Source organism: Trachypithecus francoisi, unplaced genomic scaffold (assembly GCF_009764315.1).
Source record: "Trachypithecus francoisi isolate TF-2019V2 unplaced genomic scaffold, Tfra_2.0 Lachesis_group1, whole genome shotgun sequence".
Classification (NCBI taxonomy): domain Eukaryota; kingdom Metazoa; phylum Chordata; class Mammalia; order Primates; family Cercopithecidae; genus Trachypithecus; species Trachypithecus francoisi.
In genome coordinates this window covers 103668153-103679557 of record NW_022681454.1, presented here as the reverse complement: position 1 = coordinate 103679557, position 11405 = coordinate 103668153, and the positions used below count along the sequence as shown (strand labels likewise).

At 38.9% G+C, this 11405-nt stretch overlaps 1 protein-coding gene across 1 annotated transcript; it reads left to right on the top strand.

Moving 5' to 3' along the window:
* Positions 1 to 8348: 8348 nt before the first annotated feature.
* Positions 8349 to 10662, top strand: LOC117085754 (ras-related C3 botulinum toxin substrate 1-like). Its single transcript, XM_033214940.1, has 2 exons — positions 8349 to 8627; positions 10399 to 10662. Exons 1-2 carry the CDS (start codon positions 8402 to 8404, stop codon positions 10656 to 10658), a joined length of 486 nt encoding a protein of 161 aa, XP_033070831.1. The 5' UTR covers positions 8349 to 8401; the 3' UTR covers positions 10659 to 10662.
* The last annotated feature ends 743 nt before the right edge of the window (positions 10663 to 11405 follow it).

Here is an 11405-nt window from a genome sequence, read left to right as displayed (position 1 = left end):
TCCTTTATTCATTTATTTGTTATTCAGTCACTTATTATTTATTGAATACCTATGTCTGCTCTGCACTGTAGTGAGAATTTCAGGAACTTTGAGATAGTTTTATGGTAGTTGTTTCTGTAGTATTTAAGATTTTTCTCAGGATGATAGAACATATGCTTTAACCATCTAAAATATAATTCTAAGCTAATATTTGATTTTGTTTATAATTGGGTGGGTCAGTCTCAAGCTATGAATACTCAGGAAATTCAGAATAAGAGACAGACTATACAGGGTATAGGATTGGTAAGTGGTAACTTTTCAGAAGAGATAGTCTTTAAGTGGCCTTGAAGGAAGTTTAGGGGTTGGGTAGGTCACCCAGTAGGTAGATCACAATCCTTTGCCAAATTTCAGTCCCTATTTTTCATGTGAGTGGGAAAGGCTCTGTAAGGATTCTAGGAGATAGTCTTGGTTCTGATCCTTCTTATGTTAAAAGTTATCCATCAACTTCTTCAGTGTGTTTTGCTCGTTATATTCAAGTCTTTTCTCTACGTAGTAAGAATCTTAATTTCAAGGTCTATTTCCATCCAGTCTTAGCATCCTTCTTGGCAATTGGCACTGTTTTCTGAATTCCTGACAGATTGCTTTTGGGGAGTGGAGTGAGAAATAAGTCAAATGATATCATTCAGGTAAGGTCCAAGTTATATTTTCATTCTCCCTAAGGTAGTTGCTTGGGAGCTCATTAAGAATGGACCACAATCAAAGCTCTGGAAAATTCATTCCATATTCTGGGACAGCCTGTGTTGGAAAGTCTTCTTCTAGACAGATATCAAGGGAGCATAAAAGGTTGACAAATAGCAAAAGCAAATACTAGAAATGAAAGGGTTCTTTCATGATGACCTTAAATGTAGTCAACACCCATTAAGGTGCCTTGGAGAAAGGTATACCATAGTATTGAAAAGCATGATCTTTGGAGCCAGGATGCTTGGGTTCCAATTCAAGTGGTGCCCCCTTCCTCCTAGCAGCTTGACTGGACATATTACTTAAGCCTTCTCTATCTCAGTTTCCTCATCTTAACCTGAAGATAATAACACCACCTGTTCCATAGCACTGTTGTGAGGATTAAACAAGATAGTATCTATAAAGTGCTTAGAAATGTCCCTGGCTATCATCATCATTCATAAAATTTTTATTTAATAAGCAGGAATAAAATAAGAGCATAAGGATTATTTTGGAAAGAGGAATATGTGGGTGGTTTAGGTAAGGAAGGAATAATGAATGAAATATTTTAAGTGCTAAGCTGAGTAGTTTAGTAGATAAAGGTAATCAGTAATCACTGGGTAAGATGTTTCAGCCTCAGATCTAGGGGCCAAATCATTTGGAATTAGAGACTTAGAGACTCAGAGCCAGGGATTGGTTTGGTGATGGTGGAGGAGGCAACTTAAATATGGCAAAGAGAGAGGATAGCCAACCATGAAATAATGTTACATGCTCAGTGTGCTGAGGATTTCTATAGCGAAGTAAATATCTGTACCTCTACTTAGTCAGCAAACATTAAAGTGTTCAGCTAGTACTATCAAAGCAAGTAACTTTGTCGTGGTATCTGTCCTCATAGAGTTTATGGTTTTGCAGGTAGCCAGATTTTTAACTTCAATAAAGTGTGATGGATGTGAAGAGGAAGAAGCCCAGATGGCTGTGGAAAGCATCTCCTGGTCTGTTTCTCTCTCTGCCCACTCCACACTGCCAACTGATGCACTTAGGAACCTTTTGAATCTGGCTCAAAACCTACCTTCATCCAAAAGTCATTATTGATGGTTTCAATATTTTTATTTTTTTCTCATTCTTAATTCTATTATTCTACAAATATGCACTGCTATTCTAAGTTTTTGTATTCTTCTGAACATATACAGCTTTCTCTCAAGAAGAAATAGGGATAGAGTACTGAACTATTATGGCTCCTGGTACGTACCTGTATCCTTTTCTGAAAATCTTGTGGAATTAGGGATTTATCCCCTAGAATATGCCTATTTATTTTTTTCTCCCAGAAGACACACTCTTTTGAAGTCTGGGGTATCTCTCTGTAGTAAGCTTTTACTCATCAATTTTCACTCCCACTTCAGTAGAGCCTTTTCTGTACCTGGGTTCTTTGATAAATGTATTTTTTCTTCATTTTATCTGAGAGAGCCAAGTTCATGATGAAAGTTGGGAAGTCAGATATCCTGGCACCTTGAAGAGGAAACCAGTTCTGGGTCTCATTTGCAGTACATTTTTCTGTGATGAGTGCATATCTTTTTTCTTAGCAGGGCTAAGAAATGACCAGGGTATGTATTTGTTAAACTACTGAAAACATCACTTATTGAATGAACAAAAAAAGATAAAAGTTAAACTCTTACTGCAAAGACAATGAATAATCTTAGTGAACATTGTTAACAAAATTGAAGTCTTAAACAACAGTCTCCTTATTTTTCTCCTTAAACTTGATGTGGCATGAGATAAGAGTCACATAAAAGCAAGTCCAAATTAACAACTGGAAACCCCCAAACTGCATGCTCAAGGTGTTAAATTACAAGATAATTGATTTTTAAAACATGGTGAGACAGGCAATTATCTATTATCTCTCATATGAATACTGATCTTTGCACTGACTCATTTTAGACCCTTTCTGTCTGTGGAGAATACCATCTGTATAAAACTGCGAGGTCCAAGACAGTGATGATCCACTAGACATATGCACAACAGATGGTTGAAAAAATTATCTGCCCATTCAATTGCTACATGACTCATTTCCGCCACCTTGCTGCCCATGAAAATGTAGAGCTGCATAAAGCCAGTGTTTAGGTCATTCCTTACGTTGATTCAGGGAGGTCACTTGGCATGACTGCCTGTAGAGGGGTAGAAGGGCCAGCACCCCTAGACAATGGTGCCTAAATTCCTGCAGATTGCTTTTAGGGAGTGAGAAAAAAGTAAGATAATGTCATTCAGGTAAGGTCCAAGTTACATTTTCAGTCTCCCTAAGGTTGTTGCTTGGGAGTTCATAGGGAAGGGACTTCTGTGAAAGCTCTGAAAAATTCAGTCCACAAGGCCAGCCTAGTTTTAGAAAGTCTTGTTGTAGACAGATATTGAGAGTGCAGGAAAGCTGACAAATAGCAAGGCAAATGCTGGAGATGAAAGGGCCCTGTGATAAACTTGAATGTTGCTGCCTCCATCATTTCCGTACTGAAATCAAAGGCCAGATTTGCAGTTTGAATTGTCCTAATCCTTCACTGGGGTAAATCACCAATGTTTGCAATCAGATATTTCTTAATTTCCTCTTATACCCATGATCCAGAAAAGGAAAAAGAATCAAACCAATACTAGAGAAATTGAGTATTCAGTGCTTAAGTTGACCGAGTCTTAGAATAAGTCATATTCAATTAATGTGTTTTTGCCCAGAGTTAGGCCTAATAATATTACAATGAAAGCCAGGTGAGTTGAAAAGGTCACACTGAGAACCTGTGGTCTCTACCACAGTATTTTCCTGTTTCCATTTAATTGAATTTTAAGTGGGTTCATAATAAATGGGTAAAACCACTGTACTGTTTCTGCCACTTGGTTTTAATTAGTGACTGGGAATAACACAGTCCTGGTTTAACCCTTTAGCAGTGAAAGATTTATTTTGAGGCCTGAGAAGAAGTGAAAGAATATGCTGTATTAGATTTTATTTTGAGTTACATTTCTATCATTTCCTCAAATTTACTATACGTTAGATTTGTGCCATGTACTCTGATGGGGATAGAGCATTCTTGTCTTTGTGATGCTTACATTGTATAAGATCACATTATTGTTTAGACTTGAATAAGAAATATTTGAGAAAAGAACTATCCTGGAAAAATCCTGATACTAATAGTAAAACAAATGTGGACGTATATTAGACTTAGCGTACTCTATCCACTCTATCCATGACTGCAAATGACCACTTTTCTGGTCAAAATTATTTTCCACTCTCATAGAAAATATTGGTTATAATTCTTGATTTTAAGGATATTACCCAGTGTAAGAAATACCAGAAATTATTTTAAACATCAAAACCTAACTTTTTATATATGTTGTGCAAACAATGGCCTAATAGCCAAACAATATTTATGATGTTATAATTAAGTTGCAAGGAGAGCCCAAAGATAGTAAGGCTTCTGAGTGAAGCTTTGCAAGGAGCACACACACATTTAAACAAAAATGTTTAAAATTTTGACCTAAATAGCTATAACGTGCTTGTTTCTCCCTTTCCCTCTTCACTCTTTTCTTTTATCCAGAAGATGCTAGCAAGGAATAAATAATATGGTAAAGTGACTTTGCTTTTTATGGTTTCATAAGGCTATGACTATTTCACAAAGATTAGTTCCACTGGAGGTCCCAGGTTTCCTGTTTTTATTATCTGCACTTCGCACGGTGGTTTAGACTAAATTGTCCATTGCAGAGTTTGGAAAGCAGTGGGTTTAACGCAGTAAATTGTACTGCTACTTCCATACCCATCTCTCACAGCCCACGTTCTCAGGCTGATCAGATACACAGTCACTAACACAGAACAAAAAAATGCTTTATTTCTCACCTATTTTTGAAGTTACCTCTGGTTTAAGGTTTACTTACTTCAGTCATGTTTATTTGGCCTATTGAGTGGATATCAGGAAACAGGTAACCTGGAAAGAGAGATGACTACTGGAATGTAACTTCCCTTTCACCCAGAGGAGCCCCTTCACAGTGGGGACTGTCCCACCCGTGACCAGCGGTGCTGAGGGCTCAGTAATGAGCTCGGAATGTGAACCCGGAATAGGGAAAGCAAACATCTCTAGATGCAAAAATGACCTGAAGTGAACCAGATTAAATCTCTGGTGAACTCTTGTAAATAGAATTTCACTTCTAGAGGACTGTCAGCATGCTCAGCAGAGTACAAAGTTATCTATTCCATGTGCATGGTAATTTAGCTAGTCAGCAGCAGGAGAAATGGTAATAGGTACACAGATTTGTAATAACTGGTAATGAGGTAGACACAGCAGGTAATCTCAGGATAGAATAACTTGGCAGAGGAGATGGGAAGGGCAGATTCAGACATCGTTGCGATGAGGCTACGGTTTCATCTGGGGAGTGAACGGCAAGTGGCGGCATCGGTGCTGTCGGCTCTGAGCACTGTGCAGACTAGCTTCACATCCAGTGCTGCAGCCTGTGGCCACTCATCTGTCTTCCCAGCAGACAACAACTGTCCCAGCCTCATGACTCCTCGAAACAACTACTGTTGCTGTTTTTCGTCTGTTTTCGTCACTTTGACAATATGTCAGTAATGTGTTCTGTCCATAAATGGCGGTGAATTTAGAAAACAAAACCGAAAGCAGCTCAGTAGCTGTCAGTGAAGATCTTCACGTGTCCAGGCATTCAGGGACCCCAAAGATAGCATTTGCATGTTGTGCTCACTGCAGACTTGGGCAGTTATAATCTTAGAGGCATTGTTGTCCTCATTTTATGAGCAACAGTAAAAGATTACCTTTATTGTATACAGGATTGTTAAATCCAGGAAGATTCATGTCCTGTCCCCTACTACCATGACTCCTAGTACTTTTAATTCTACAAAGCCTTTCTGCAGTTTTCATCACCTTCTTGTTTTCCCTGACTGCTTCCTTATTCTGGTATTTTACTGGATCATGATAAGGTATCAGAGAACCAACATGTAGGAACAAGTAAAGAGAATCCTAATGTTTTAATATTTTGAAGGAGGATGTGATCCATATGATTACATTTTGTTTGGATTGGGTTTCTCAGACCTCCTTTGACCTGTAACCAAAAAATTCTTCAGCAGTGTTTACAATTCTGCCCTTCTGCACCCAAATGGTATTTGTGCGTGTGTGTGTGCAGACACACACACGCCTGCATGCACGCACATGCACATGCATGAATATGTGCTTTGTTCTTGTAGTGTATAATAGATCTGTAGCATACAAGCTGTTAACTCATTTTACGGAAGTTCTGTGGAAATGCTAATGTAGACTAGCAATTGTGATCAACACAGCTGTTAATCATCAATGTTTCTCGATCTCCAAAAAAGCCAAGAAACCCGAGAACAGTCGCTGATTCTAACAATTGGCAACATGGCCATTGGTAGGAGTCTGACGTGATTGTTTGAGACACTTTTGAATCTTCTCCATTTATTCTTTTGCTATATATCAGGTACCTCTAATGGTAGGAAAACAACTCAATTCCCCAATTCTTTTGCTATATATCAGGTACCTCTAATGGTAGGAAAACAACTCAAATCCCCAGGACACAAATAAGAGAGTGAAAACATGGCATAGAAAATGAGCTATTTATTCCATTCCCTGAGCAATATAATAACAAACTGAAAGGGAAAGGGTAATGCTTTCTGTAAACATTACCTGGGGATGAATAGTTTCATGGTTTACACTTTTTTCAGATGCACATTTGTGCAGCTAAGCATCCTTCCTTCTCCTTAGGCTCCATCTGCACTCAAGGACATATATGACCAGTGATTGGTGAGTGAAGGTGTGAGAAGGTGGCCATATATGCCTTTTCTCTAAGTGCACAGCACTTGGGGAAAACCACAAGAAATTTGTGCTTTTGTGGGATGTGCTGTTAGGCAAATGAGGTAGAAGGAGAAGAAAATAGACTCACTGCTCCTTTATAGTGTTACAGGACAGAGATGGAGTAGATGGGGGAATCCTGGATAATTAATAGAGATATATCAGCAGAAGAAAATATATCCATGTTTCTGGAATTTGCTGCTTTCACCACAAGTTGGGAGGCCTTGAATTCAAATTTTGATTCTCAGCTCTTGATGTCCTTAGTCAACTGTCCTACATATATCTGAGAAGGCCCGTTAGTTTGTGTATGGAGAGGGTAAGCTGGTGGCAGGTAGAAAAATGGGCAAATATGAAGTTAGAATTGCGTCATCGTAATAATACTCTTTAATTTGTTGGTATCTGTTTGATCAAAGTTCCCAATATAAAATATGCTTAAAATGCTGTTTTCTAGTATCCATGTTAGTTTGTGTATATTATGTTATTTTTCAATAGCCTCACCACTGTGGCCCTATTGGTGGTGAAAATATTTAAATAATTACAAAGAGCTGCTGTTCCAACTCCCTGAGTAGCTCCTTGCTGACCCAATCATTCCAGCTCAACTGGCTCAGACATCCTCCATAGGACCCCCTAGCCCTTCTCTGTTCTTCATTCCACCATTAAATTGTTAACACCTAGCAAAGCAAGGCCCTCCAGAGCCCCTGTTACAAGAGGGGCTCTATTTAACTTCGTTGGTATCTGTGCCCTGCCAGTTACTAAATGTTTTGAATATCACACTTAAATGAAATAAGAAAGTGTGTGCACAGGCACATGTGCGTGCACACACACACACACACACACACCCTCCTGAACATAAATTTAAAAAGCATATTTGTTAAGGGTTGAGCATTATGCTTCAATACTCTCTTTGAAGGAACTTACTGTATTTTTTTGTAATCAATAACTCTTCTACCTTTTTAGTATTTTTTGATATTAACATTCTACCTTAAGTTGGACATTTCTTCACAAAGCAGCTCAAAATATTTGAGTAGCAGTTTTTTTAATGATTCAAGGATTTGTTAAGTCATACATGCAAAATATACTGCTAATTGCATTAACAAAAGAGCAATGTAAAAACACTCCACAATTCTGCAGCTGTCAACTTAAAAATTTTTGTTCTAGTGGTTGAAAGGTCCAACGTTGTATTCTTGCCAGTGAGTTAAGTTATACAGAAGATCGTCAACACTAGCACAGTTTACAGAACCTCACAGACCCAAAGGAACATCATTAGACTAAGTAACTACAGGAGGCATGTGTCCACATGGGTGAGGTAAAGAGGGTCAGTATTGGTCAAGTGACAGTGTGGGTAATCTGACAAGTCAGTGATGTCAAGAAGGTTCATAGTTTAAGAAATATCTAAAATATTTTAAAAACCATAAAACTGCAACACATGATTTTTACACCTAGTTACTAGAAAACTAAGGAAAGCCCTTAATAGCTTTGAATAAAGTAACATAGAAAGCACTTTTACTAATCTACAAAAAAACCTTCTAATGCATTATGAAAAATATTTTATAATACAAGAAGGCATATTGCTCAGTAAGAAGAGGTTCTATAAGAAAAGCACTTACTAAATTAGAGACTAAGAGAACAACCAGTTTAAAGATGAATTAAAATGCCCAATTTGGGGAGGGATGACTGGTATAAGAGAAAGGAAAAGCCTAAGAAAACACTTCCTGATAATACCAACCTTTCTTTCATCATCCACTGCATTTGACAGAAATTAATGTTTTAGAGTTTTTACCTTTGACACTTTTATTCCTTGTACCCACCGCTTCTGGTCTCAGAGCCCTGCCGCTGCCCCCACAGCTGAGCGAGTGGCTCAGATGCAGGCCATCAGGGGTGTGGTGGTGGGAGACGGAGCTGTAGGTAAAACTTGCCTACTGATCAGTTACACAACCAATGCATTTCCTGGAGAATATATCCCTACTGTCTTTGACAATTATTCTGCCAATGTTACGGTAGATGGAAAACCAGTGAATCTGGGCTTATGGGATACAGCTGCTCAAGAAGATTATGACAGATCATGCCCCCTATCCTATCCTCAAACAGATGTGTTCTTTTATTATTATTATTATTGTACTTTAAGTTCTAGGGTACATGTGCATAACGTGCAGGTTTGTTACATATGTATACTTGTGCCATGTTGGTGTGCTGCACCCATCAACTCGTCAGCACCCATCAATTCATCATTTATATCAGGTATAACTCCCAATGCAATCCCTCCCCCCTCCCCCCTCCCCACGATAGGCCCTGGTGTGTGATGTTCCCCTTCCTGAGTCCAAGTGATCTCATTGTTCAGTTCCCACCTATGAGTGAGAACATGCGGTGTTCGGTTTTCTGTTCTTGTAATAGTTTGCTAAGAATGATGGTTTCCAGCTGCATCCATGTCCCTACAAAGGATGCAAACTCATCTTTTTTTATGGCTGCATAGTATTCCATGGTGTATATGTGCCACATTTTCTTGATCCAGTCTGTCACAGATGGACATTTGGGTTGATTCCAAGTCTTTGCTATTGTGAATAGTGCCGCAATAAACATACGTGTGCATGTGTCTTTATAGCAGCATGATTTATAATCCTTTGGGTATATACCCAGTAGTGGGATGGCTGGGTCATATGGTACATCTAGTTCTAGATCCTTGAGGAATCGCCATACTGTTTTCCATAATGGTTGAACTAGTTTACAATCCCACCAAGAGTGTAAAAGTGTTCCTATTTCTCCACATCCTCTCTAGCACCTGTTGTTTCCTAACTTTTTAATGGAGAACTACAAACCACTGCTCAGTGAAATAAAAGAGGACACTAACAAATGGAAGAACATACCATGCTCATGCATAGGAAGAATCAATATCGTGAAAATGGCCATACTGCCCAAGGTTATTTATAGATTCAATGCCATCCCCATCAAGCTACCAATGAGTTTCTTCACAGAATTGGAAAAAACGGCTTTAAAGTTCATATGGAACCAAAAAAGAGCCCGCATTGCCAAGACAATCCTAAGTCAAAAGGACAAAGCTGGAGGCGTCACACTACCTGACTTCAAACTATACTACAAGGCTACAGTAACCAAAACAGCATGGCACTGGTACCAAAACAGAGATATAGACCAGTGGAACAGAACAGAGTCCTCAGAAATAATACCACACGTCTACAGCCATCTGATCTTTGACAAACCTGAGAGAAACAAGAAATGGGGAAAGGATTCCCTATTTAATAAATGGTGCTGGGAAAATTGGCTAGCCATAAGTAGAAAGCTGAAACTGGATCCTTTCCTTACTCCTTATATGAAGATTAATTCAAGATGGATTAAGAGACTTAAATATTAGACCTAATACCATAAAAACCCTAGAAGAAAACCTAGGTAGTACCATTCAGGGCATAGGCATGGGCAAGGACTTCATGTCTAAAACACCAAAAGCAACGGCAGCAAAAGCCAAAATTGACAAATGGGATCTAATTAAACTAAAGAGCTTCTGCACAGCAAAAGAAACTACCATCAGAGTGAACAGGCAACCTACAGAATGGGAGAAAATTTTTGCAATCTGCTCATCTGACAAAGGGCTAATATCCAGAATCTACAAAGAACTCAAACAAATATACAAGAAAAAAACAAACAGCCCCATCGAAAAGTGGGCAAAGGATATGAACAGACATTTCTCAAAAGAAGACATACATACAGCCAACAGACACATGAAAAAATGCTCATGATCACTGGCCATCAGAGAAATGCAAATCAAAACCACAATGAGATACCATCTCACACCAGTTAGAAAGGCAATCATTAAAAAGTCAGGAAACAACAGGTGCTGGAGAAGATGCAGATGTGTTCTTAATTTGCTTTTCCCTTGTGAGTCCTGCATCATTTGAAAATGTCCATGCAAAGTGGTATCCTGAGGTGTGGCACCACCGTCCCAACACTCCCATCATCCTAGTGGGAACTAAACTTGAACTTAGGGATGATAAAGACACGATCGAGAAACTGAAGAAGAAGCTGACTCCCATCACCTATCTGCAGGGTCCAGCTATAGCTAAGGAGATTGGTGCTGTAAAATACCTGGAGTGCTCGGCGCTCACACAGTGAGGCCTCAACAGTGTTAGACGAAGAGATTCAAGCAGTCCTCTGCCCACCTCCCGTGAAGAAGAGGAAGAGAAAATGCCTGCTGTTGTAAATGTCTGAGCCCCTTGTTCACTTCAAACTCAATGCCAACTTTTTGTTGCAGATTAATTTCTCCAGAAAACCATTTTGAACCAATTAGTAATTTTAAGGCTTTGTTTGTTCTAAATGTAAGAGTTCAGAGTCATATTATATTCAAATTTAGACCTAAAATGACAAACCTTCTTAAAACCTTATTTTTCAAAAGCCATCTTCTTGCTCAGATTAAGAGTTGCCATAATACCTTCTGAACTACACTGCATTGTTGTGCCAAGAACACCGAGCACTAAACTGTGTAAAGACCTTCGTCTTTCAGAAGACTGTAGCTTCTGCAGTTAGGATGTGCAGACACTTGCTAAGTAGTTTTCAGATGTGTAAAGCAGAACAGCCTCCTGAATGAAGCGTTGCCATGTAACTCACCAGTGATTTGTCAGCCCATGTTCATGACGTAACATTGTGCCGTAATGGAATGGGTGTAACATCTCAGCTCTTTGGATAAGTTTTTGATTTCATAGTGAATTTTCTAAAAATTAGTTGACCAGCTTTTGCTGAGATTTTGAACAGAACTCCTGTGTTTCCTCTAAGGAAGTATTCTGTTTAGTTGTGGGTATGCTGGGTGGGGTGTGTGTGATCAAAGGACAAAGACAGTATTTTGATAATATTTGAGTAGCAGTT

Bases quoted from the DNA above. Each gene is read 5' to 3' on its own strand.
- LOC117085754 (XM_033214940.1), top strand. From the start codon at position 8,402: ATGCAGGCCATCAGGGGTGTGGTGGTGGGAGACGGAGCTGTAGGTAAA. The intron at 8,628-10,398 runs ATGTGTTCTTTT...GAGAAGATGCAG, and splicing joins CCTATCCTATCCTCAAACAG to ATGTGTTCTTAATTTGCTTT.